General features: G+C 45.7%; 1 protein-coding gene and 1 non-coding gene across 5 annotated transcripts in view; both read right to left on the reverse strand.

The window, feature by feature from the left end:
• Nucleotides 1-730: 730 nt before the first annotated feature.
• The window catches only part of Srcap (Snf2 related CREBBP activator protein), a 39,047-nt gene continuing 12,113 nt past the window's right edge, over nt 731-27,664 (reverse strand). For all 4 annotated transcript variants that reach the window (XM_020158512.2, XM_074059442.1, XM_074059440.1 and 1 more), the window contains 28 exons: nt 26,882-27,104; nt 26,489-26,766; nt 25,819-25,912; nt 25,585-25,674; nt 24,769-24,960; nt 24,353-24,687; nt 24,066-24,243; nt 23,666-23,802; nt 23,253-23,422; nt 22,888-23,080; nt 20,762-20,898; nt 20,486-20,672; nt 17,614-17,783; nt 16,979-17,244; nt 16,486-16,776; nt 15,760-15,924; nt 15,304-15,489; nt 14,819-15,085; nt 12,978-14,464; nt 8,693-8,958; nt 8,351-8,553; nt 6,334-6,503; nt 6,016-6,212; nt 5,806-5,920; nt 5,486-5,605; nt 3,707-3,901; nt 3,515-3,598; nt 731-3,409 (listed from right to left, as the gene is read on the reverse strand). In XM_020158512.2, the coding sequence (XP_020014101.2) occupies nt 731-3,409; nt 3,515-3,598; nt 3,707-3,901; nt 5,486-5,605; nt 5,806-5,920; nt 6,016-6,212; nt 6,334-6,503; nt 8,351-8,553; nt 8,693-8,958; nt 12,978-14,464; nt 14,819-15,085; nt 15,304-15,489; nt 15,760-15,924; nt 16,486-16,776; nt 16,979-17,244; nt 17,614-17,783; nt 20,486-20,672; nt 20,762-20,898; nt 22,888-23,080; nt 23,253-23,422; nt 23,666-23,802; nt 24,066-24,243; nt 24,353-24,687; nt 24,769-24,960; nt 25,585-25,674; nt 25,819-25,912; nt 26,489-26,766; nt 26,882-27,104 (9,075 nt within the window). The remainder of the gene's footprint in view (nt 3,410-3,514; nt 3,599-3,706; nt 3,902-5,485; nt 5,606-5,805; nt 5,921-6,015; nt 6,213-6,333; nt 6,504-8,350; nt 8,554-8,692; nt 8,959-12,977; nt 14,465-14,818; nt 15,086-15,303; nt 15,490-15,759; nt 15,925-16,485; nt 16,777-16,978; nt 17,245-17,613; nt 17,784-20,485; nt 20,673-20,761; nt 20,899-22,887; nt 23,081-23,252; nt 23,423-23,665; nt 23,803-24,065; nt 24,244-24,352; nt 24,688-24,768; nt 24,961-25,584; nt 25,675-25,818; nt 25,913-26,488; nt 26,767-26,881; nt 27,105-27,664) is intronic.
• On the reverse strand, nt 25,990-26,118 carry LOC141418705 (small nucleolar RNA SNORA30/SNORA37 family). Its single transcript, XR_012443359.1, has one exon. It is a non-coding gene; the product is annotated as a small nucleolar RNA SNORA30/SNORA37 family (small nucleolar RNA).

Below are 27,664 nucleotides of genomic sequence, written 5' to 3' on the forward strand. Positions count from 1 at the left end.
GAAAGGAAGCACCTGAGCCAGAGTTAAAAGGACAGACTGAGGCATGGAAGAGCTCTGACAAAAGTCCAGGAATGAAGGGAGTAAGGGAGAGGATAAGCATTTCTGTGTGATTTAAAACTTCAGGGAAACACATCCTATCAGATCAGATTTGTCAATCTTCCCTCTTCTTGGAGGGCGGGGGGTGGGGGAGGTGGGATTCTGCCTCAAAGGTATAGGATCCTGGGTTGAAGATCAGGTCTTTGCAAGAAGGAAAGGAGAAAAATGATGCCCAAGTACCCACCCAGCCCTCCACCAGACCAGAAAATCAGAAGCCTCCTTACGCGGATGCTCATACAGAAACTAAGTTTATTATTTTTTTTCTTCTTAAAAAAAAAAAAAAAAAAAAAAGAAAAAAACTCATTGTAGAGAAGCCCCTCCCCTTTCCTATAAGGGCAGGGGGCTGTGAAAGATAGCTGGAGAATCAAGTACAAGGGGGTGGGGACAGAGACTATCTTGCCACCCTTAACACTGCCCAGCCATATGGGGAGGGAAGGAAGGGGGATTGTGATGAACCCCATTTCCATGACAATCAGTTGCCTACCCCCTACTTTGGTGGAAAGAAGGGAGAAGGCCCCTTTGTCTCCCTGGAGGCTTTCCCCCTCAAAAGACTTCAAGTAGTGGTTAAAAGAGTCAGGCCTGGTCATGGAGGGAGAGCAGTTGTGGTGGAAAGCCAAGGTTGAGGGCAGCCCACTCACGTCTTGGCCTTTCGGCCTCTGTGACTAATGGTAGGGCCAGACAGATGGGGAGGTGCACTGCTGCGCAGGATGCGCTGGTCCCCTTGGTTGGTGGTCCCAACAAGCCTGCGGGGCCCAAGCCGGCGGCGTGGGGTTCCATCCGCTTCCTCTTCCTCACCTGAGGCTTCAGCCTCAGACTCCTCTACTGAACCCTCAGGCCCTAGGGGACTTGGGGGCTGCAGACGGCTCCGCTTTGCTGGCCCAGGACCCCCACCAAGTAGAGCCCCTGACCGTTTGCGAGGCACCTTCTCAGTCTCTAGTGGAGGGACTAGAGACCCTGGACGCAGCCGGGTCGAGCGCAATTTTGGGGCTAATGAGACCATAGGTGGTGTCAGTTCTAACCCGCCTGGCCCGCTATCTGCTAAATCCAGGTCATCCTGAATTACAGCCACCACCATGGACCCTTCACTCTTTCGTCCCCTTATCCCCTCTGCTTCAAGCCGCAGGCGGGCCAGGCGGGTGAGGGGGCGGCTTCCATCGTCATCAGAGGAACTACCCTCACTCTCCCCCTGTCCCAGGGGTTGTCGTCGCCTCCCCAATCCACAGCTCTCAAGGACTGAAGAGCTGTCACGGTCCAAGACAGGAAGCTGGCTAGGCCGAGGTGATGGTGGATTCTTGGGAGGTCGGCCTCGCTTCCGCTTGGGTGGGGATGTTGAAATGGTGACTGTGGTGACAGTGTTGGTGACAGTAGTAGTGGGACAGGCTAATAGTGGTGGGAGGGGTGGCAGGGGTGGTGGAAGTGGGAGTGGCTGTGTCCGGCTCTCTAAATTGCCATCCCCTGGAGAGGAAATGTTCCCAGGGACGGTCAAATCCCGTGCTTTAGGGGGACGACCGCGCCTTCTTTTCTCCACAGGTGAGAGGATGATGGGCTCTGGTCTGTGATCTGGCTGGGGTCCAAGAGGCTGGGGCCCAGGAATAAGCTGGGGCCCTAGGACAGGCTCTGCAACAATGAGGGTCTCAGCTCCAAGGACTGGATTAGCCCCATTGGTTTTTCCCTTTAGTGTGGATGAGGAAGCCTCATCCACCCCTCTCCCAACATCCGCTGGAGATCTGTTCTTCTTTGGGGGCCTCCCCCTCCGACGTTTCACAGCTGGTGGAGTGATGGCAAGCAACGCCCCTTCTCCATTCTCTGGGCTGCCCCCACTAGTCACCCCCAACTCAATGTGACGACGAGCTATGAAGGGCTGCTGGGTTGGAGTGGGTAGTGAGGATGAGGAAATAGCTTCACAAAGCCCGCTGGTGGGAGGTGAAGACTCTGGCCCTGACAGGCTGCGGGTTGAAGGGCTTCCCGGGCTGGCACTAGTGTCAGAGACCCCAGGCACTAGGGTGTTGGTAGTTCCCCGATGTCGCCGTCGCCTCACAAGTTCTTTTTCTTCCACCACAGTTACTAGCCTTCCTGGTAGCTTTCGAAGCACTTTAGGGCCTGGAGGTTGCCCTGGCCGGCCAGTCCCCTGACCCCTAATCTCTACATCAGCACTGGTGCGACGCCGAGGGGGCCGGGCAGGTGAAGAACCCTCAGGAGATGAGGTGGCTGAAGAAGAGGTTGAAGGGGCTGTGGTCTCAGCTGCAACAAGTTCTTGTGGCTTCTCTGGACTGGAGGTTGGGGTCTGAACCTCTACCAGCTCTTCCAAGTTCCTGTCAGCTTCCAATGACTCCTGAAGTGGCTCATCAGATGCTGAAGGTGGGAGCTCCAGCCCATTGCTCTCACTCAGACCCGTGTGCAACTCTCCATCAGGCAGCACTGTGAGGATGGGTCCCTCAGAACAATCTGGGACCTTCTGCTCTTGACCGTTGGGGACACTGCCAGCCTCCAAAATTGGACTTGGAGCAGAAGGGATGAGAGGAAAGTTCTTCTCTGAAACAGGCAGGATCTCAACAGCAACTGGCAACAGATCCTTCGGGGACCCAAGAGTAAGTGGGGAAGCCTCAGAACTGTTCATGCCACCCAGCTCCAGGGACTCCATAGATGCCAATGCTTGTGCACACAGTACTCCCTCAGGCCCCACGCCCAAAGGGAGAGTCATAACTGGGGGAGAGACGGGCACAGAAGGTGAACCAAGCAGGACAGGTGAGGAAGGAGTTGACAGAGAGATTTGGGCTGGTGGTGGGGTATGAGGTGGTGGAGGTGTACAGGTAGGAGGAGGGGTACAGGCAGGAGAAGAACAGGAGGGAGGAATCTGTGGAGGAGGTGAAGAAGGCAAGATGTGTACAGGAAGAATGGTTATTGGATTTGGGGCTGAAATGGGTATTGGGACTGGGACAGGGACAGGGACTAGGGCAGGAATTGCAGCAGGAGCTGAAACTGGAGTAGGTCGAGGCTTAGGTGCTGGCCTTGGAACTCGTTCTCTGGCAGGGCTACAACGTGGGGGTGTAGAGGTGCTGCGGGTATGATGGGTAGATGTGACAGGAGTGTGATTTGCCCCTTGAGTCTCAGCCCGGGCTCCACGAAGACGCTCACTGACACGGGTTCCCGGTCTCTCAGGAGCCTTGACTTTCTTACTGCGGCGGTGGCTGCCTCCACCAGTCCCACAGGACATCTCATCCCCAGCCCCTGGCCCCTCATCCTCCTCTTGTGGTAGGCGGAACACCTCCTCCTTGGCTTGGTCCAGGTCTTTGCGGGCAGCTTCTACTTGTTCCTACCAACAACAAAGCCCAAGATGGTTAGCAGGAGGCAAGCAGACCAAAGAGTAGTAAAAATCAGCAGCTTCCCACTGTAAGCCCCATTCCCCACAAATACTCACTTCTGCCTGCTTGAGCTCCTCTCGGCTCACTTCCTCCAATGAGGCTTCTAAGAATTTCATGGCATAGCGTTCAATGGGGGTCAGCTGTAGGGATATGCAGAGTGATAAAACAGTGATTTGGTGCCCAGGGCCACATCACCCTTGTTAATTATCATCAGGAAGGGAAAAACAAAAAGCGTCCTGAGCCTTAACCTGTTCTACAAGGGCAGCAATTTCCTGCTCAGCACGGGACATCTCCTCATCTTCAGCTCCAGGCCGACCAGCTTCCTCTCCCTCACCAGCAGGAAACCCATCATTCTCATTAAATTCTGCAAGTTCAGCCACTTGCTCAGCCTTGGCCTGGGTAGCTGCACGGATATCCTCTTCATCCTCTGCCCGGCACAAAGCCTACAAGGGCATACAGAAGGGAAAAAAACCCAGAATTAAATAACTTTCTGTCCCACAATTTAATTCTGGTAAAAGGTAAAAATCTGAGGCCAATTTTACACCAAACCAGGTTTGCAACAAAACTCAACAACAGGGGTTACCAAAGCAACACAGGGGTCCACAAGGGATAGAATGGATTTTCATTAGTACTCTCACTTAGGGACAAATGACTATTTTATAGACTCCTAGCTCTACTTCCTTTCTTTTAGTCAGCCTTGGAAGTTTCTTTATTTAAAAAAAAATTTTTTTTAAAGGGGGAAGGGAGGGCTCTGGAGATATGATTTAAATGGTAGAACTCCTATCAAGTCTGAAGCCCAGAGTTCAAACAGTAGTACCACCAAAAAATGAAAGGGCTGGGGTGTAGTTCAGTGGTAGAGCACTTGCCTAGCATGTGCAAGCCCTGGGTTGAATCCCCAGCACCACAGAAAAAAGAAAAGAACATTAAGAGAAGTAGCCTAGAGCACTCCAAGAATGAGAAGGCACTCAGTAGATAAAAACACCTCTCCATTACACTCTATATCAATGGTTCTTAAAACATTTGTCTACATTTAGAGAGCTATGGAAAAATATAAACACCCAAAAAGTTATGATTTAGTAGATTTTGAGATGGAGCCCAGAACCAGGCACCAGTGGCTCATGCCTATAATCCTAGCTTTTCAGAGGCAGAGATCAGTAGGATCATGGTTCGAAGCCAGCCCATGTAAATGGCTTGCAAGACACCCTATCTTAAAAATATCCCAGGGATGCCGGGCACTGGTGGCTCATGCCTGTGATCCTAGCTACTCAGGAGGATCACAGTTAGAAGCCAGTTGGGGCAAATAGCTTGAGACCCTATCTCAAAAACTCCTTCCGAAAAATAGGGCTGACAGAGTGGCTCAAGGTGAAGGTTCTGAGTTCAAGCCCCAGTTATTGAAAAAAAGAAATCCTAGGGCTGGCATAATGCCTCTAGTAGTAGAGCACCTGTCAAGCAAGTGTGAAGTCCTGAGTTGAAACTCCAGTACCACAAAAAAGAGAGCCCAGGTACCAAAAAAAAAAAAATCTTTCCAAGTGACTGTTATGCTTCAATGTTTGGAAAACCATTTACATCATGGACAAGGCACTTTTTTTCATGCATTATATCACTTAATCCTAAGAGTTACTATTTCCTTTGTCTAAGTATTTCAGAAGTATAAAGCGAGGCTCAGCAGAGTAAAAATCTGTAACCTTGCTTAACTAATGTAATTATTAAGAAACACTGCTGTTGAGTACAGCTTGAGCCCAGCAATTCAAGACCAGCCTGAGTAATGTAGTGAGATTAAAACAAACAAACAAAACAAAAATTCGAGCACTGTTAGAATTGAAAACTGAGACTCAGACCTCCAAATCCTGTTTTTTTCCTACTAAATCATGTGAACCTATAAGTACTGTACTTTAAACTAGGCAAGGTTGTCTATTATCTGGGAAGCAGCTACAACTGTTCTTTCCCTCAAACTCAGCAGACAAATGAAAGACAAGATAGATGTTAAGCAGCGGCTCTCCTTTAGGGCTGCCCATTCTTTTTTTCACCTGCTCCAGAATATGGGTCTGCTTGCTAGCCATAGTCTCCTCCTCCTCTTCGGGGGCAGAGGGTACAGATGACCCAGATGGCTCCTCCAATGGCATATCAAACAGCTCTCGGATGGTCTGCTATTGGGTATAACAGAAGGCAAGGTCAGCCAATGGAATGCTACTCCTATGCCTATAGCTGTAAGGCCTAGAAAAATGAGAGGTACGGCTGGCTGAAAAGTCAGCATGGAGACCAAAGCAACATCTCTTTAATAAGCAGGAGGAACTCCTACAGGCACAACAGTTCTCTTCTGCCCAGACTGAAAGATCTTATCTTGTACCTGTTTAAAATAGGCTGTGGTGAAGTTGCCTCCTTCAATGGCCATGTCTCCCAACATTCTCTTTTGATTTGCCTTTTTTAGGATGTTCTCCTCCACTGTCCGTTCACTGATAAGCCTAGGATGATATGAAGGCGAGGTGTGAAGAGTGCCAAATATCAAGGATACCCTATCAGTAAAAAGGAAGTAAGCTGAGGAAAGACCATGCAATACCTATAGATGTGGACATCTCGAGTCTGACCAATTCGGTGACAGCGATCCTGGGCCTGAGCATCCATGGTAGGATTCCAGTCGCTGTCATAAAAAACAACAGTGTCTGCTCCTGTAAGGTTCACGCCTACACCCCCACTTCGAGTTGAAAGGATGAAGCAGAAAATGCGTTTGTCTGCATTGAACCGTTCCATCAAGGCCTGGAAGAAAAGGAAAAGGAGATGTTTTTCAGAAACACAAAAAAGGCCCAAGACTTAAGTACAGCTCCTCTGGAAGCCATAGGCTTCAGAAAAAAAGACCTAGTTGAAGATGCCTAGTTACCTGTCTCTGTTCAACTCTAGTAGACCCATCGAGACGTAAGTAGAGATGACCATGGTAAGTGAGAAACTGTTCCAATACATCCAGCATTCGTGTCATCTGGGTGAAGATGAGCACCCGGTGACCCTCCGCTTTGAGCTGCCTCAACAGCACTGCCAATGTCTGCAATTTTCCTGAAGAGATATGAAGAGGTACGGAGAGCTAGCTCCAAGCTAGAATGGGGAGAATATTTAGTACTGGAAAGCTGTAGTTAAAAGGTAATCAAGGCTTTACCAAGGTTTCAATTAGCCCAATGAATCAACTCTATATATTTTCTTTCCTTAAATGTTCCCCTCTTCAGAGTGCTCCTACCTGGGATCTGAGTTCTCTAAGTCTCACTAGAGGTACAGACAGAAATCAACAGCCTATCAGGGAAAAATGAATCCTCAGTGGTTCATGAGCAAGAGAATCACAGGATAGACATCAACAAATCTGTGGTCTTGGCTTAAAGACAGAGACGTAAGGTCACAGATCAGAACCATAAAATAAGATAGGATCTTAGGACATTATCTGGGTTAACCTCTAAATCATCTTTTTTTTTGGGGGGGGGGGGTCGTGGTACTGGGATTTGAACTCAGGGCTTCATGCTTGCTAGGCAGGTGCTCTACCACTTAAGCCATTCCACTAGCCCTCTAATTATTTCTTCTAAGTAAATTTGAACATTTTATTAATATAGGTCTCCCTATATTGTCCATCTTTGTCTCAAACTCCTAAGCTCAAGTGATGCTCCTGCCCAGCCTCCTGACCAGCTAGGACTTCAAGTGTGTACCATCATGCCCAATTTTTGGTAGTGTTAGCGACAGAATCCAGGGCCTTTGCCTGCTTGACAAGTGCTCTACCACTATGTCATACCTCTCAGCCCTGAGTTTGAACATTTTTAACAAAGACTTTCAATTCATCTATTCTGAATGGTTTCAAAATGTTATAAATCTTTTTTTTACTACAATATTGAGCACAAATAAATTAAAAATCTTGTTTTCTTATATTCAAGGACAATTTAGAAAACTTCAAACATGTTAATTCAGAAATGTCTGCAGGATTATGGCAGAAACTAGTCACTATAGTACCAACAGTCATTTTTTTTTAAATAATAGAACCTGATTAATATTGTGGACATCTGGCAGAGATCCTTTGCTCCCAGGGAAGGAAGGCCTCACTCAACCCCAAGAAATAAAGCATGATGAATTTAAATAAACCATAGTTCCTCTTTACTGTTTCCCTTTGTCAGCAATTGCCTTAAGTGATGCAAATGTGGCTCAGTTTGGGCCAATGAACTATGAAGCAGAGTCAATGGAGATGAATTTCTCAGGGAAAAAAAAGAGTCACAGGAAGGAGTGTTTTTATTTCAACTCACTGCTTCCTGCTTAAAGGACTGGTGTCCTCCCTGGAAATATGGCAGCCATGTTAACATCATGAAGAAATAAGCAGGAGAATAAAAAGGTAAGAGCTAAGTATGGTAGGCAGAAAAATAAGAAGGTTCTGATCTATGATGAAACAGCCATAAGCTACTCTTCTCAGAATTTCTAAGTAAACAATAGATGTGCATGTGGTTTAAGCCACTGTTATTTTGGTTTTGTTACTTGTAGTCAAATGCATTTTATCTAATACAAGGGTCCTTGCCTTTTCTCAAATGAAAATTTACTATTAATTGTATAGTCTTATACCACCATACACCTTTGCACAAGAATTTACAAACTCCGTTGTACTCTCTCACTTGCTATTGTATTCCAAATTACTAGCAAAATATGGCAGATGTTCACAAAATGATGACTAAATGAATAAATGAATGAGCAGAATATACTTTCAACTTTCATGAAAGTCAAGTTAACAAATCCTACATTTCTCCATTTTGCCCATAAGCATAACTAAAAATCTGTCTAATGCTTTACAGAAATCCCTACAGACCTAATACATGCTTCCCTCTGCATAACAGTCTTACCACTACAAACAAAAAGAGTCCTACACTGGCCAAGGAACTCACCGCAGTCATACTGGATGAGTCTCAAGTCAGGGAACTGGGTACGCATGTTACACACAATTCGGTGCAAAGGGCGAGCCCGAGGCCAGAGCTCACAGGCCAGTTGCTCCTGGAAGGCTGCCTGACGTGGAGCCAGCCAAGGAGGTGGGTGGCAGGCATGCAGGGAAGGGGGAGGTGCCTCCACGGGAGGCATGACAAAGATGAACCTGTGAAAGAAAGAAGGCAAGCAGTGTGAAAGATAGGACTCTAAAGTACACCAGAAGTTAGCACCTTCACCAGCCCTGAGCACTACATTTACTCTAAGGCCACAAAACCCACTCCCCATTAGCACTTAGCCATGCCAACCTCTCAATGATTTCTGACAGTTGGTCTAGTCGCTGCTGGGGAAACAGTACAGCCTGGTTGGCAGCCTCAGTATAAGTCCAAAAGGTGGGGTGCCTGGGGCCAGGAGAACAAGGGCCGATGGGGCTGGCAACAGGTTGGGGCAAGGTACAGAAATCCAGGACTTCAGTCCCATACACGGGTGCCAGGGCCCCATGAGCCTCACTAAGTTGGAAAATCCGTTCTAGGCGTTCAGACCGCTGCCGTTTCCGCTTTTCCTCCAGAGAGTCCTAAAGATAAGAGAACAAAACACAGAAAAAATAGTCAGTGTACTCAAGTTCACATCAAAACCTTAAAGAAGCTGGGTACTGGTGGCTCACGCCTGTATTCCTAGAGATCAGGAGGATCACAGTTTAAAGTCAGCCTGGACAAACAGACTCTATCTTGAAAAAACTGAACACAAAAACAGCTGGAGGAGTGGCTCAAGTGGTAGAGTGCCTGCCTAGCAAGTGAAAAAACAAACAAACAAAAAAATGCTTTTCAGGGTGCTAGTGGCTCAAGCCTGTAATCCTAGCTAGTCAGGAGGCAGAAATCAGGAAGATCACAGTTTGAAGCCAGCTTGGGCAAACAGTTCATGAAACTATCTCAAAAACACCCAACACACACAAGGACTGGTGGAGTGGCTCAATGGTCGAGTTCCTATCTAGCAAGTGTGAGGTCCTAGGTTACTTCAGTTACTACCACCACCACACAAAAAAAAGCACCCAACACAAAAAAGGGCTGGCGGAGTGGCACAAGTGGTAAAGCACCTACCTAGCCCAAACCCAGTACGACTTGGAGGGAGAGGTGAGGGGAGGAAAGACCTTAAAACCAAGTTTGTCCCAAAGCTGTAACAGAAAACTGTTCTTTCAACAATGAATCACTCTACAAGAGAAAAGTGATCATCCCTTGCTGCTGCCAAGATAGAATGCCTGAAATATTCAAAATTAAGATCTGCATATCCAACAATTTATAGCATGGATGATTTATGGAAATTATATTATTTAACATTCAACTCCAGAACATCTATTTATTTTCTTCTGGTGGATCCAGAAGTTATTAGAAGCCTTCCTCAAATCATCAATCAAGATATAGAGAAGCTAATTGCATGTCAAATTTTTGCCAAGAGCCAGAATGAAATGGGGTAAGGTAGGATGGGAACAGCTAACCAAACCAGGCATCCAAGAGAAAAAAAGCCAACTTGGCAGTCAGGAATCTGTGTGGCCTTATCAAAGTCTTTCCAATCTCTGTGATTCCAGTTGCAATCTGTAACACTACCTAATTCTCTTTTTATAGAAGTACCTAACCATGTTTAGTTTTACATTCACATAATTATTTCCTGTCTTCTACCCATTAAACTATAAGCCCTATTATAACATGATCAACATTTGATGTTGTTCACCACAGCTGTTGAGGATTTGGCACAAAGTAGGTTCTCAACAAATTTATCTGTTAATGTTAAGGATGTCGTTCAGTGGTAGAGCACTTGTCTTGCATGCTCAAGGCCTATATTTGATCCCCAGAAGATTATACATGGGAGAGAGAGAAAGATAAAGAGAGACAGTCTGAGAGAGAAAACAAAAAGAAGAGAGACTAAACAAGAATCTGTCTTGTTAAAAAAAAAAAAAAAAAAAAAAAGCAGTGCCCCAAATCTCCCTTTCCAACTACTACCTTAAGCTTCATCTCTTGGCCTGAGATGCTCTACATGAGGAAGGACAATGTCCAAGTAGAGGGATAAACCAATACAGGCCAACTCTCAGTAACAGCAAAAGAAAACATCTGCAAAAGCAAATCACACACTTGACAAAGAACTTTTAGCAGGAATATGAAGGGCTGGTGGAGTGGCTCCAGGTTTAGGCCCTGAGTTCAAACACCAGTAACCCACCCACCCCCCAACCCCAAAAAAAACCCACAATAAATAATAAGCCAGGCACACCATGTGCCTGTAGTTCCAGCTACTTGCAAGGCTGAGGCAAAAAGGATCTCCTGAGCCCAGGAATTTGAGACCAGACTGGGCAACTCTTATCTCAAAAAGAAAAAAAGAACAGGTTTTGGCAAAAATGTGGAGAAGTTGAAACCCTCACAGACTACTAGTGGGGATGTTATTAAATGTTAGACTCAATTTGAGAAAAAGTCTGGCAATTCCTCAGTTACCATATGACTCAGAAATTCTCAAAGAAATTGAAAATATATTTCCACACAAAAACTTGTATATGAGTCAGACGCTGGTGGCTCACTCCTGTAACTGTAGCTATTCTGGAGGCAAAGATCAGGAGGATCTTGATTTGAAGTTAGCCCTGAGCAAACAGTTCACAAAACCCGTATTTCAGAGTGGCCCAAGAGGTAAAGTTCCTGCTTAGCAAGTGCAAAGCGCCTGAGTTCAAGCCCCAGTACAGGAGGCAGATGGGGACAGGATGGGATGACTGTCTAGGGATAGGAGTGATGGAAGGTTTGAGATTTAAGAGGCTATGGAAAAGTTTTTTGGGGCCATAGAAAAGTTCTAAAATTGATTGTAGGTACAGTTGTACAACTCAATGAATATGCTAAAGTCATCAGATTGTGTGCACATATACATATATGTGTGTGTTAGGCAAGAATTGTATCACTGGACCACACCTCATGCCCTACAATGTACATTTTAAACTGGTGAACTGTGAGTTGTATCTAAAAATTACTAAAGAAAAAAACTATAAAAATCTATCTTACTTGCAGAGTGATCAAAATTCAGACCATGGGTTGCCAGCCTTGGGTTAGAAATTAGGCTTTCTTCCCTTTACTTTTTTAAAAAATAATTATTTATTTATTTTATTTTTGCAGGTCACCCTCACGCCTGCTAGGCAGGCACTCTACCCACTCCTCCAGCTCTAAACGATGTGATTTGTTACCATAAATGATATGCATTCCTCTGTAAGGAAGTGTTTTGCTCTCAGCATTGATTGTGGGATTTTTCTTGGTTTATAGGAATAGTTCTGGTTCAACCACTTTTAGTTTTCTTTTTTAGGTGGGACTGGGGTTTGAACTCAGGGCTTCATGCTTGCTAAGCAGGTAGTCTATTACTTGAGCCACACCTCCAGCTCTATACTTTCTACTTTCAACAAGCCAGGACCAATCTGGTAGCATTAGGAAAAGTTCAAAAGGTGGAGAGTTGAGGTTTAGGAGAAAAAGAACAGTAGTTGAGATACAGAGTGAATGAAAGACATGGGGCCCTAGAGCAACCTTTCTTATTAGTTTCTGGGTTATTTAAACCGAGCTATGAGTTTAACTCATCCACACGTATACGGAAGTGGAAAAAGATGGCTATCAGAAAGCTCATGAAGAGATAGCAAGAAGAGTTTCCTTTATTGCCTATTTATCACTATCAGAGATTCATGAACTATAGAGCATTATATTCTATGGGGAAATCCAGCTTTTAGAAGTTCAAATGCATGATAATGGTGATGTGATGGTTTTTTAACAATTGAGACCAATCTTGTCATCTCTGTAGACTGATGTGGGGAAGAGGAGAAAGCAATGGAGTCAGCACATTTAGTGGGCTAGTTTCCTCATAATATTTTCAAAACCACATTTGATTCAAATCCCAATATCGCACCCCCCCAAAGAAAAACCCTTGAAAAACAAAAACCACATTTGAGATAGTGTACACACTTGTAGTCTTAGTTACTCGAGGCTGAGGTAGAAGGACCACTTGTTGCCATTGACACCCCATCTTAATAAATAAATGCATAAATAAAAACATGTTTGAAGTATGTATGGAAATGCCATGATCATTATACTATGTATGATTTAGTGTAAGTCAATAAAATAAGAACCACTAGGGAAAAAAAAAAAGTAAGAGCACATTTGAGGGCAAGAGTAGAGCTCAGTGGTAGTGTGTGCCTAACATAGGTTGAGGCCCTAGATTCAATCCCCACCACCAAATAAATAAATAAATAAATAAATCACATCTGGGGTTAGGGGTATGGCTCAAGTTGTACAGCTTCCCTCACAAGCACGAGGCATTGAGTTCAATCCCCAACACTGAAAAAGAAAAAATAAATAACATTTGATTTTTACCTCTGAGAAAGGCAGGACATAAATTAATATACCAGATAAAGGTATAGAGGCACCAAAGAGAAGGAACTTGCACAAATGTCACTCAAATGCTTAGCCCTTAACACTAAGCTTTGTAATTTACAAGTTAAAAGTGACATTATTCTGTTCCATCTACTCTACCAACACTCCAAAGAAACTCAATTTCTTGTTTATGTTCCTTTGAGGAAGTATAACTTACCAGATAGAAAGGAGAACGAGGTGGTGGTGGGGGCTGGCGTCGAGGCCGGGGGCCACTGAACGAGGTAGCAGTGGAAGGAGGGCTGGGGGGACCAGAGCGCAACGTCAGTGTCTCAGGCTCATCCTTGGCAACAGGCAGCCGGTTTGTCATGGTGACAGGCAAGGAAGCAGCACCAGTTGCCGAAACCACAAGGGAAGATGCCTGGGAAGCTGGGGCCTGTGTTGATGCTGGGGCCAGTGCCAGGGTCTGAGCTGCAACTGGACCCAGGGTGGGCACAGAAACAGGGGCAGGGCTCAAGGTCAGTGCTTGCACTGACGCAGTGGCTAGGAGCGAAGCAGATGACGATGCTGGAGCCAAAGTCAGTGTATGAGCTGGGACAGGGCCTATTGGAGAAGCTGGAGCCAGAGACAACGTCTGCATTGGACCCAGTGGTGCTCCTGGTCCCAAAGATAGTGTCTGGGCTGGAGTTGGTACCAGGGATGATGCTGGAGTCAATGATAATGTCTGAGTTGGAAAGGGCCCCTGAGGGTTCCCTGTTCCCAAAGAGTGTGTCTGAGATGGAGACGAGCCGCCAAGAGTGGATGCTAAAGTTGGGGCTAGGGCCAGTGTCTGAGCGGAAGCCAGGCTTGAGAGAGGTGATGGAATTGGGGCTGGTACCATAGTATGAGTTGATGATGGAGTCAACACAGGAGTTGGAGATGGCACCAGTGAAGATGAGGCTAATGGGGTTCCTGGCATTGATGATGGAGCCATAATTGGAAGCGGAGTCTGCGATGGAGCTAGGACAGGAGCAGGACCTGGTGATGAAGCCAGGACAGGAAGAGGAGCCAGAGGAGGAGCTGGAGAAGGACCCAGAATCGCTGTCTGTGGAGTCGCCAATGGAGCCAGTGAGGTGGCTAAAGCCTGAGATGCAGAAGGCGCTGGAGCCAAAAGGGAAGCCTGAGCTGGAGCTGGATTTGGTGCTGATGGGAAAGGACTGGCCAGAGCTGAAGCTGGCACCAGGACAGGTGAGCATGTGGGAGCCACAGCTGAGTTCAACCCTGGAACATGGGAAGAAGTGGGAGCCAACAAAAGAGGGTGACCAGGTGTCTGAGGTGGGGACAGGGCCGGAGCTGTGGCCAAACCCAGAGTCAAGGCTGACACTGACGGGGAAGGACCAGCTGATGCCAAAGGAGGAGGTCCAGAAGCTGCTGAGATAGCAGGTACCAGTGCTGGAGTCACACTGGTTAACAAAGCTGAGCCTGAAGCCGAAACAGGCAAGGGGGCTGAAATGGGGATAGTTAAGGGAACAGAAGTTGGGGTGGGAAGTGTGGTAGGGACAGAGATGGGAAGTGAAGATGACACAGGGACTGAAACTGTAGAGGACACAGGACTGGCAAGGGGAGAGGAGTTGGGAATTGGCATCGGAGAAGAGGCTGGCCCTGGAAGTGAGGATGGCACATGGAGAGAAGAGGAGATGGTCATTGGAGCAGCTCCGGGTGTTGAAGCTGTGGAGACAGAAGATGAGGCAGCTTTATAATTTTTTAGTTGATCCTTCTACTATCATGTCCTATCCTTCCTCTTATTCCCAAGCTTCACTATTTCCCAAAAAGCCTTCACTCCCACCACACAATGTCAAAAATTGAAGGAATAGGATAGTTTAACAATTCTCTCTCCTCCAAGATTCCAACAAGTATATACTGAGACTAGGTCAGAATTTAGGCAGCCCACTTCTGGGGCTCAAAGTTAAAACAGTATGCTAATAATGAAGGAATCTGCTGTGATTATGGAACCTTTCAGGCTACCCCATTACATATTTCCATTCCTGGTAAAAATTTCTGGCCTCAGTCATATGGACTTACCACTGACTTCAGGCGCAGGACTGTGGACCAGCTTGAGAAGGGGCCTCACCAGAGTGGGCGTGGGTACAGGAGCCCGGGCAGTACCCAGAGTAGGTGTGGGTAGCCGACCAGGGGTTAATGTGGGACGTGAAGTCAACACAGCTGGAAGCCCAGAGCTTGGAGGCCGTGGTGCCGGTGCCAGCGGTGGAACAGGAGTCAGTCCATCCCGAGGCGCCTGTCTCACTACAATCTTCACCACGCCTGTATTATTCACCATGGATGGTGGCACTGAAAGAGGAAGCTACATTGAGAGGAAGGTAGAAAAGAAACAAGAGACCCAAAAGATGGAAAAATTCCAGGGAAAAGAAAGGGTAGAAGACAGATATTAGAGATACTGGCAAGGGAAAACAACACTGAGGGAAAGCTGGACAAATAGTAGCCCAGAGCATTCCTGGAAGGACCAAGGCAGGTAAGGGCTAAGTAAGTAGGAAGGCCAGGAGCCTCACCCTGGTTAGCAGCAAGCGGAAGGCTGAGGCCAGTGGGGGCAGGGGTGGTGCTTGGGGTCGAAGAAGGCAGCACAGAGACAGGGGTAGGGCCAGGGGTCGGGGCCACGGCCTGGATGAGGGCCACATGGGCAGGCTGGCTGATGAGGTGGTGCTGCCCCCCTGCTGACACCAGGTGCACCACATTCCCTGGTTGAAGGGAAGAGAGAAGAGAGAGAGAAGCACCTATCAGCCGGAGGAGGGCAGAGGCAGAGCGAGAGAGAGGAGAGAGAGGGAGTAATGTCCCTACAATGATCTTTTCCTCTTTTTATCAAAAGACCCCTTCCAACCATATCCCTTGGCCCTACCCACCAAAACCTAGGAAAAGAAACATAAAGTGTGACATCCAAAAAGAACCACAAAAAAACAAGGACAGAAAAGAGAAGGAAATAGGCAGGACAGGGGGTGGGTTTTACCTACTTTGCAGCGGGCGGGGCTGCCCCACAGCAAGCTGGCGCACCTGGGCACCAGTCAAAGTCAGTTTGTTGCCCTGGATTTGGAAGGTGAGAGGTTTGCTTCCCCCAGCACTAGTCACCGGACGTTGTGCCAGTGAGGCCAACTGCCCAATGCTGACCACTTCGCCGGCTACAAACAGAAAAGGCCTTATTGTATTCAGGGTTCACTCTGTTCAACATGTCTCAGACTCCCACAAAGCACACGTCTCCCTGATTCTCCAGTTCCTCCAAACCTTTCCCACAATTTACCATGCTCAAAAACTAAGCCTCTACACACAATCTTTGGGCTTTTGACATGTGGCTCAGTCCAATTCCTCTTATTTACATAGAAATCTATATAGTCTCTAATAGCCTGCTACCAGACAGCAATCACTGTCTCTTGCTCTATGCAGCATTTTTATTCTTTTTTTTTTTGTAGTGCCAGAGATTGCATGAAGGGCTTCACATAGGCTAGGCAAGTACTCTATTACTGAACTACATACCCAGCCTCCAAATACTTTTCTATTACTAAGCTTACCACTATTTATCCATCTATGGGTTATTTCTCCCTCTAGACTGTGAATCCCTCGACGGCTCTTACTCAATTATGATTTAAATATTAGCTGCCTAGGGCTTCATACTCTCATGTTCCTTTTGTTCTTCAGCTCCCTACCATTTAAACCTTCCTCCCTGTAGAACCCTGGGAACTTACAGGGCAGGCGGGCCTGCATTTCAGGAGACAGGATGAGACGCTGTGGTGCAGGAGCTGGAGCTGGCACTGCCGTGGTGGTAGTGGTTGCTGTGGTGGTAGAAGTGGTGGTAGCAGCAGCAGCAGGAGAGAAGGTATATCCTGGTGGCACTGTCAGGGGCTTCAACAGGCTAGAGGATCCTGGGGGTGGTGCTGGACTCAAGCGAACTGGGGCGGGTGGAGCTGGCTTCAAGGACAGGGTTGGTGTGGGAGGCTGTGAGGTGCCACTCAGGACTCCCAGGGGGGATGGCAACACTGTACGCACAAACAAAACACCAGTCAAATTATGACCAGACTAAAGCCTTAGCCTGGTCCTAGAAACCTCCATACTACATCTTCCAGCCCATCAAACACCTCACCTCCCTTCTCCCCAAACCAGCTCCTCAAACCCTTTGATTTCATTACTTCTTAGTAATAAAAGAAGCACACCATTACCTTTGGATCCTTTTCAACTTACCCTGGGATAGAGGACCACTGTTTGACTGCAAGGGAGGCAAAAGAACAGATCCAGGAGGCCGGGATACAGGAACAAGCGGGGGTCCAGCAGTTGAGGCCGACATCATCAGTGGTGCCGGCAGCATTGGGGAGGTTGGACTAAGGGTAGGCTGGGCTGACAGCTCAGGGCCTAGAGGAGGTCGAAATGGGCCAGAGCCAAGAGGCGTCCGTGGGCTATTCACCACCACCACTGTGCGGCCTTCTTGCTTGGACACTGGCTGTAGCATCCTATAAGGAAAAAAACCAAGTGGATAGGTAGAGGGAAGGAAAATAAGGAATAGTAAAAGAAAGGAAGAAGGAGAACATGGTAGAAAGGTTGTAAGAGCAGAGTAAAAAAAGACCCAAAGGAGAAAAGAGGGGAAAAAAACCCCCAGGTAATTAGAAAGCACCAAGCAAAGTAGGGAAACAAAATAGTGACAAAAACAGGAGGAGTCCCTTCCAAAACCCTCCTCTAGTTATTTTCTTCCTCAATCCCTCCACAGTACTTTGTACCCATCCATATAAAGAGCCTAGCCTAGTCTCCAACTCTTTCCTCACCACCTATAACCCCTCCAATATTTTCTAGGAACACATCCCCTTCTTCCTTAGTCCTGGTACCTGTTGACCTTCATCTTGACAGGCTTGGGACGAGGTGGGGGATCAGGAGCAGTAGCCACCTCTAGCAGTACCCGGCGGGAGAGGCGGTGGCGGGGCAGGAAAGTGTCAGCCTCGTATCGAGAGACACGACCCTCTAGGCCAATAAGGTCAAACCGACCCATGTCTATCCGCTGCCACAAGAAGGAACACAAAGTACAGTGTCAAAGGGACTAATCTAGCCATGATTTCTTGAATATAACACCGAAAGCACAAATAACAAAAGAAAAATTAACTGGTAACTTTGATCAAAGTAATTATACATATATACAGAAATATCACAATGAAATCTCACTGTACAATTAATACATGCTAATAAAAAAGTTGAAGAAAAAAATTGATAAATTAGACTATATCCAAATTTGAAACTTTTGTGCATCAATATATACCTTCAACAGAGTAAAATGATAACCCACAGAAGAGAACAAGATTACTTGTGCTAGGTGAGTGGCTCAAGTGGTAGAGCGCCTGCCTAGCAAGCACAACGCCCTGAGTTCAAATCCAGTACAAAGCAAAAAAAAAAAAAAAAAAAAAGATTACTTGCAAATCACACATCTGACAAGATTTATTCAAAGAACTACAACCCAATGACAAAAAAAAAAGCCCACTTTTCAGAAAAAGTGCAATAAGCTGGGCACTAGTGGTTCACAGCTATAATCCTAACTATCTGGGTGGCAGAGATCAGGACAATTTCGGTTTGAGGCTAGCCCAGGAAAATAAGTTTTTGAGATCACATTTCTGAAATAACTACAGAAAAACGGACTGCAGGTATGGCTAAAGCAGAAAAGTACCTACCTTATGAGTGCCTGCTTTGCAAGCACGAAGCCCTGAATTCAAATCCCAGTTGCACTGGTGCTTCATACCTGTAATCTTAGCTATTTGGGAGGCTCACATTGGAAGGGTCAAGACCAGCCCACACAAAAGTTTTCAAGACCCCCATCTCAACCAGTAGTTGGGCGCAGTGGTACATGCCTGTTGCCCCAGCTATGGCTATGGCAAGATGTGTAACATAGGAGGATCACGGTCCATGTTGGAATGGGCAAAAAGTGAGACCCTGTCTCAAAAGTAACCAGGGTGAAAAGGGCTGTAGGTGTGGCTCAAACAGTAGAGTAGCCACCTAAGAAATGTGAAGCCCTGAGTTCAAATCCCACTTCTAACAAAAGAAAAAGAAATCAGATCAAGCATAGTGGCACATACCTGTAAATCCTAGCTACTCGGGAGACAAAGATTGGGAGGACTGTGGTACAGGGCAGCTGTGACAAAAAAACATGAGACCCTATCCAAAAAATTTCTAAAGAAAAACGAGCTGGAGGCACAGCTCAAGTGCAAGAGCACCTGCCTAACAAGCATGATGCCCTGAGTTCAAACCACAGTACCAGAAAAAATAAATAAGTAAAATCAGAAAAGGTCTTGAATACATTATGTCTCCAAAGAAGACACACAGGGCTGGAGGCATGGATCAAGTCGTAGAGTGTCTGCCTTGCAAGCACAAGGACCTCAGTTCAAACCCTAGTACCACTAAATAAATAAAAAAAGGATTCTGTCAAAGAAGGCACACAAATGGCTAAGAAGCACATGAAAGATTCTGAATGCAACTAATCATTAGGAAAATGCAAATTGAAACAATGAAATACCACCTCACACACATTAATATGGCCACTATTTAAAAAAAAAAATCCTATGAAAAGGTTGTATGGAAATTGAAACCCTTGTACATTGCTGGTAGGAATGTAAAATGTGAAGCTGCTATGGAAAAACAGTAAAGCTTGTTTCTCAAAAAATTACAAAAAGAATTACCATATGATACAGCAATTCCACCTTTGGACATATAACCAAAGAACATAAAGCAAGGACTCAAACAGGTATTTCTATACCCATGAATACTGCAGCATTATTCACAATAGCCAAAAGATGACATGGGTATGGTGGTACATGCCTATAATTCCAACACTCAAAAAAGCCGAAACAGGAGGATCTCAAATTCCCTATCATCCTGGGCCACACAGTGATATGCTATATCAAAAACCAGAAAACAACCCAAGTGTCCATTGAGATAAATGGATAACCAAAATGTGGCATTACCCACACAATGAAATATTTTCCCATCTTAAAAAGGAAGGAAATTTCTCAAATATACTATACAATGTGGATGAACCTTAAAGATATTATGGTAAATGAAAGATGTCATTCACAAAAGGATAGGTACTTTATGATTTCATTTACACCAAATACTCAGAATAATAGAAAGAGGAAAGAAAAAAAAAAAAAAGAGAAGGGTGGATGCTTGTGTTGGTTACACAACAATATAAATGTTCTTGATGCTGATAAAATGTACACTTAAAATGGTTAAAACAGTAATCCTCCAGAATGTATTTTATCACAATAAAAAAATGAGGGTTTTCCCTCAAGTGATATTTATAAAGTATCTATAAATAGGGCAGGCATAGGTCTCAGCACATCCAAAAATTCTCAAACACATTACAGAATATGGCTGTTTGGTGGGCAAGGAAACCTAGGTTTAATAAACTACCAAGTCACATTGCTAAAAAATGATGAAACTAAAGGAATAGTACTGAATGGATAAAATAAGGGAAGTAGTAAGGCTGCAAAGGGTGAGACTCTAAACCAGCCTGGACAAACAGTTCACGAGACTCTATCTTGAAAATACCCAACACAAAACAGGGCTGGTTCAAGTGGTTACGTACCTGCCTAGCAAGCATGAAACCCTGAGTTTAAACCCCAATACCACCAAAAAACCCCAAAAATCAAAAAAACGAAAAGGTGAGACCCCCAAATGTTGGGGTAAGAACTACTAAACTTGAGGACAGCTACTTACCTGCAGTGGGTGGACATCAGTGGCCCTTAGCACCAGAGAGGCGGTGCTGAAGCAGATGCCTGGGGTGATGAAGGGAGAGGTAACAGGTCGAGGGTCAAACAAATTTGGATGATTGCAGACTTTTCGTAGCTGCATTAAAATGTTGATGACACTCATGAAATGGCCTGTGGCTAGTGTCTCCTTAGTTCTGGGGAGAGAAGAAAAATAAATGGACACCCTAACAGCCACCTGCTCTCTAATCCAGGGTCCCAGGGCCCACCCTCAGTCCACCCTTACGTGGTCTGTGCCATGAAGTCATCATAGAGACAGCGTTGGCGCTTGGAGAGCCGGCAGCGGATAACATGCTCATACTTTTTGGGCATCTGCTTCTCAACATCCACCTTAACTCGGCGTAACAAAAAAGGCCGCAAAACCTAAAAATAAATAAGCAAGAGGATGACAGGAGAACAGAGGGCACTACGTCCCAACCTAGCCCCTCTAGTTGGGTCTTGGCCTGGCAAATGGCCAAGCATTGGCTTAACTCATCAGCAGTCATGAAGTCATGTGGCATGCCAGATACAAACCACACAAACATGAGTCAGATGCATGCCCTCCTCTCAAGGAACTTACTATCTGCTGAAGGAGACACACATAAAGATAACTAAACTAGAACACACAAAGCGATACAACCAAGCCCTGAAAGAAAACCAACTAACTCTGCAGGAAAGCTGAAACAAACTGCATTTTTTTTCTTTTTCCACCTGTGTCTCGCACAGCCCCGAGCCAGGCACAGCCACCTGGGCTGCCGAGGGCTGCTCTATCCCTCCGTTCTGGACAAACTGCATTTTGAGGAGTCACTATAAGTTTACAAGATTACAAAAATAAGCCAGGTATGGTGGATCTTGTGCCTTAAGTTTTACCCAGTTACTTGGGAGGCCGAGGAAGGAGCACCCTTTGAGTCAAGGTGTTTGAGACTAACCTGGGCAACACAGACCCAGTCTCAAAAACAAAGTTACAAAAATAAACCCAGGAGAGAAGCAGAGAAAAATATTGGCCCTGGGATGGGGTGTAACTCAGTAATAAAGCATAGGCTTATAAGGCCTTGGGTTCAATCCCTAGCACCAAAATAAAAAAAAGTGGCCTTGTTATCTCAGGATATAAAACCTAACAGTCTTCAGTATCTATAAGGATAGAAAGGAAGTGAAGAAAAGGAGGTATATGAAGGAAGTGTAATAGTTAAGGAAGATGTCCTGATTTCTATTTTGGTTTTTCCAAATGATGTACAAGATAAGAGTGATAAGACCAGAGATAATTTGGCTGAGAAATAATAGGCTATAAAGACAGAGATATTTGGCCGAGGACAAAGTGAATTCAAGAAGGACTTTCAAGCTGGGAACTAGTGGCTCATGCCTGTAATCATAGCTACTTAGGAGACAGAGATCAGGAGGATCATGGTTCAAAGCCAGCATGGGCAAACAGTTCATGAGACCCTATCTTGAAAAACCCATCACAAAAAAGGGCTGGTGGAGTGGCTCAAGGTGTAGGCCCTGTGTTCAAGCCCCAGTATGGCAAAAAAAAAAAAAAAAGGAACTTTCAATTAAAGATATCAAGTCTTAAGAGGGGAAGGGGAATGAGAGAATGATGGAGGTGAATCTAATTAAGATACATTGTAAACACAAATGTAAATGTCACAATGAAACCTGCCCTATACAATTAATACATTTAAAAAGAAAAGATACCAAAAGTCCAGGCTAGAGGTGTGGTTCAAGTGGTAGAGTGCCTAGCAAGCACAAAGCCCCAAATTCAAACCCCAAGACAAGTTAGAAAGACAGACTGACAGAGACAGGCAGACACAAGAAAGGAAAAAGCGAGCAGGTTGATTAAAATTCAGGTCAAGGGATCTAAATATTTAAAGGATTACAAACAAAAATTAAGAAGTCATTCTATGTTGAAGTTGAGGTTAAAAAAAACCAAAACAAACACCAATTTAAAGTGTCATTATCACATAGGCAAAAGTCTTGGGAATGAATGAGATACACAGATTGAAAAGAAAAACAAAAAAAGATCAGGATGTTGGAAGATACTGCTGTTTTAAAGCTGGATGAAGAGACGAAAACATACAGAGAGAGACAAAAAAAGAAAGAGAGAAAATACCAAAAACACAAGCTTAAATCCAGACAAAGAGAAATCCAAATAGGGACTGATCAGCAGTACCATTCCATTCGAAGAAAGTAAGGACAAAAGCATCCCCAGTAAAGAAAACAAGCAGGATAACTAAGATGATGTTGCTCAATTTGGCAATGAGTCACTAGAATGCTGCAGCATAACGACTGATTAAGTTCAGCCTAGTACTTGAGGTCCCTGCTACTAGTTATTACCCTCAGTTCCTCACATTCTCAATATCAAACTACTGCAGGTCCTACCTTGTGCAGGCGTTTGACCAGACCTTCATTATATTCTTGGCTGCCCTCAATCATGCCAGTTAGGGGGTTAGAGAACCATTCCTTGAACTCTCGATGAGACTGGAAGACATGAGGCATCAAAAAGTGCATCAAGGACCACAGCTCCATGAGGCTGTTCTGTAAGGGAGTTCCTGTCAGGAGCAACCGTCTCTGGCTGCAAAGAGAGAGAACCAGAAGGAAGATGGTCAGCAAGATTCCAACTTACTTTCTTTTTTTTTCAAGATTCTAACTTTCTGAGCATCCATGATATAATCCTCAACTGAGGCAAGCCAGTCAGTCACTCAGACCAAGCCAACCCTCCCACACATCTCCATCTCCATCTCTACCTATTGAAGTTAAGCAGTGACTGCCAGCGCTGAGACTTGAAGTTCTTGATGTTCTGAGCCTCATCCAAAATAAGATAGCGCCAGTTCTTGCGGCGGAAGGCCTGGTGGTCCTGCAGCACCAGCTTGTAAGATGTGATACACACATGGAAGGCATTGGGCTTAGTCCAGCCCTAACGGGGTCAAAGAAAGCAGAAGATAGTGGGGGGTAAGAAAAAAAAAAAAAAAAAAAAAAGGAGAGGGCAAAGGGAAAATATGCTAAGGTCTTCAAGGGACAGAAATCAGTCTAGAAGAAATTAAAAGATTCCAGGAAAATGGAGCAATAGGAAAAGGAGGGAAAGGGAACTCATCTAAGCAAAGGGACTAAAAATGAAGGAGAAATCAATGGGGGAAAGTGACCACATGGAAGATCGAACCTGCCGCTTGAGCTTCCTCTCTTTCTGGGCTCCATAGTAAGTGAGGATTTTAAAGCTGGGGCACCAACGTTTCAATTCCATCTCCCAGTTCAACATCACGCTGGTGGGAACAATGATTAAATGGGGACCCCAATTACCTGTTTTGCAAAAGAATAAGACACAGTAAGGCCATGTAAAGCTTGCAGTTCTGATTCCTTAGGTATAAGCCTGTTGACTGTCTCCTTCTGATGGCCCTTCCTAAGAATCCTAGCACTTCTCTATCCTTCCTATAGTTACTGACCAGTCAATGAAGCTACAAAGAAAGCAACGAGAGTAAGAATTTCACCTTCCTGCAGGTGGAGTCACCACTAACAGTTCCCCAGAATTGGTTAAGAGGCCAAGATGGGCCCTACCTACTCACCTTTCTCACAGGCCAAGTGAGCAAGTAAGGAGATGGTCTGGATCGTCTTCCCCAGCCCCATCTCATCTGCAAGAATGCCATTAAGTTTCTTTTCATACATAGTAACCAGCCAGTCAAGCCCAATGTGTTGGTACTCCCGGAGCTGGCCCCGCAGTAGTAGGGGAATGGGTGTCTTTACCTGACAAGGAGGAAACAAAACAGTTATCATGCAAAGTGGACTGAGGCACCTGTCACCTGAAATAGTAAAATCATGATATGAGAAAGCAGAAGTTGCAGCCCGGAGATACCTGGGTAGTCGCCAATGTGTAACCCTTGGGCTGAAGACTTTCAGCTGCTGCAGCAATGTCAGTAATTTCTTTCTTAGGACCTAGAGTGGTGGTGGGCCCTGGGGTAGGAGGCCCACTGCCCCCATCTGCCTCACTCTGTTCTTCATCCCGGGCAAGCAAGTACTCCACCCCAAAATCATCATCTTCCTCCTCTTCGTCTTCTTCATCTGCTTGGCTCTGTGATCGAGCATCCTCAGACTCCTCAGACTCAGATTCTTCTGATTCTGAACTGCCACTTGTTTCTTCCTCCTCTGAATGATCATCTTCTTCATCCTCACTCTGCTCCTCAGCAGAGTCTAGATCACAAGACCAAGGCTTAGTACCTGCTTCTCCAACACATGCCTTTCCCAGCTCCTGCCTCAGGACCAGACATTCACCTGACTGGCTGCTACTATCCTCTTGAGCTGCTTCTTCAGCTTCTGTTGCCTCCTCTTGTTCACAGTCAGAGCTGTTAGCCTCAACCTCCTCATCTTCGTCTTCCCCATCACTACTCCCAGAACCTGGAGCAGAGGCATCAGAGGCATAGGCTCCTGCATACTGCTGCAGTAGCTCTTCCACAGACAGCTCACCTAGTGGGGAAATTACGGGTAAGTTTTTGGTTGCTTTGAGGGGTGGGGAGAAGGGGACTCTGAAAGGTTCCAGCTCATGTTACTTAGGTCTCCGTAGACACTACCACACCCAGGTCTAAAGGCAAACTAGAGAGTTTACTTTTAGTACCAGGTACTAAAGCCAAGCCACACAACCTGGGCTACAACCATATGAAGTGTTGCCTTCTGCTGGGAAACACATTATCAGTCTGGTGAACCTTTGTATCAAGATTCAAGTCAAATACTGCCAATATTCTATTTCAGTAGCTCTTCCCTCCACTGCACTCCCATCTAATTTAATTCAAACTTCCACTGTGGGTTAGAGGTGTGCCTGCCTAGTAAACAGAAGACCCTGAGTTCAAACCCCAGTACTACCAAAACCAAAAATAAACCCCAAAACCAAATTTCCATTGTGAGCACTTCTTATTAAGAAACTTTTTTCTTAATAAGTCTGCCTTTGTCATTAGACCTGCAGTTCTACCAGAAACATGCACAGGAACCAGTCACCTGAGCTGCAGGAATAAAAAGTACCTATTGTATTATAACTTTATCCCTGATATTCTACACAGCAAGTGGATGCTCAACAGAGTATCTAGTCAATGTCACCTTCTCGAGCCAACTCGCTCAGCTCCATGGCATGATCCACCTCTCCTTCCAACTGCTCCTCAGCTGCTATGGTGTCCTCTTCATCCTCCGCTAGGAAAGAGAATGAAGGAGGATCAATGGGGACAGAGACATAGAACACAGTCCAAGAAAAGAAGGTGGGAAAGCCCAAAAGGTTAGGGCTAAAAAATTAATTTGAGGAATAAGGTGCAACAAGATAAAGAGAACAGGACTAACCTTCATCATCATTGGCAGTAAACTCTTCATCATCTTCATCCGGATGCCAACGCTGCTTGCTGCATTGTGTGATGGAGGAAGGTGCGGGCTTCACCTGTATGACAAAGGATGAAAAGCAGAAGATTAGAACAGGAGGAAGGTACAATGTCGAACAAAACATCAACAAATCATCTCTGTTCCAGTGAGTGACACCTGCCACTGGTATAGTACCAGGGCAAAGATGCAATCAAGGGTTTTCTCTAAGCACCAGCTACCAAATCCTGGCCCTACTGTCTAGGGGAAGATCTGTGAAAGTGCTAGGTAAGAAATTAAGGCCCAAAAACCCAAATATAAGGACAGAGCACAGAGGTCCAGAAGAGACTTCAAGGTGACCACTCCAACTCTCAACTTATAAGCCAGTAAGAGAGTATTAGGGTCATTTCACAGAAGTAGAAGATAAGAACCAAAACAAGATCATAATCACAGCAACTTAGAAAGGACAGAACTCTTTCACTACAGCATCAGAAACTCTGCAAACTTGCAGGGAACAACTTTCCCCAAACCCAGATTCCTCCCCAGTTATCCCGAAATGAGAGTCCAAATATCCTTAATCATGGAGGATCTCAAAAACCACAATCATAGCCCATGACTCAAACATGAACCTTCCTCCCTCCACCTCCTCTACCTGTACCTCCAACACTTGAGAGGGCTCCTCTTCAACACTTTCTTCAGGTTCATCTCGGGTGTCACTATCATGAGATGAGGGAGTTTGAGAGGGGCTGGAAGGTCCTCCTAGCAACTGAGGGGGTAGGGAACGGAGCAACTCTTCCAGTGGCAGTTCTCCCTCATGTCGAAGTAGCTCGATCTCACGCCTCTGGGTCTCTGCATCATTGCCTTCCTGCTGTTCTTCAACCTCAATGGTCTCCTCATCATCCTCTTCCTCCTCCTCTTGGGGCTGGAAGTCCCCATCTATAGCAGGAGAACAAGGTCACAAAGTCCACGGGCCCTGCAAGCCACAGGGTGGGTCTTTCAGCTCTGGAAAGGGTACATAGGGAAGAGTAACAGGGCCAAAGAGCATACACACCTTCATCATCCAGCCGGGAAGCAACAGGTGGAGGACTAGAGGCAGCTGAGGAAGAGCCAAGGCAAGGGGAAGAGCCAGCTTTGCTGGAAGCTAGCGGCTGGTTAAGGCTCTGAGACAGAAGGTCTGAGTACTTTTCAGTTTGTCCCACAATGAAGTCCAGGTGCAGGTCTAAGGCTTTTTTGCGCTTTTCCTCAAGCCGGGACTGCTGCTTGAATTGCACCACCTGCCATAATCATGAAATGGACCAGTCACTGACAAACCCATTTATTTACTCACTCTTTTACTCAACGTTTAGGGAGGCCTCCACACCAGGCTCTAGGTCACAATTCAAGAAAGACTTAAAGAAAAACCTGCTGGGTGCCAGTGACTCACACCTGTAATCCTAGCTACTTGGGAGACTGAGATGAGGAGGATTAAAGTTTGAGGCAAGCCTGGGCAAATAATTCAAGAGACCTCATCTTCAAAATAACCAGAGCAAAACAGACTGGAGGTTTGGCTAACCTGCTTTGCAAGCGTGAAGCCGTGAGTTCAAACATTAAGGTGCTCATGATTTAATAGGGTAATTGAGGTAAGTAGGAAAGAAACACAAAAGAGAGGTGGCCAGTTTAGTGTCAAGCTTCTGGGGATGACTTGCAAATGCACCTGGAACTGGAGTTTTACCTAACAGGTGTAGCTTAGTGTAGAATGCTTGCCTCGTATACATAAAGCCCAGTGCTGGGGAGCACAGAAAAAAGAAGCATTCCCAGCAGGACCATGTATGAATGATCAGGAATATGCACCAAC

This window comes from Castor canadensis, chromosome 17 (genome assembly GCF_047511655.1).
Source record: "Castor canadensis chromosome 17, mCasCan1.hap1v2, whole genome shotgun sequence".
NCBI lineage: Eukaryota > Metazoa > Chordata > Mammalia > Rodentia > Castoridae > Castor > Castor canadensis.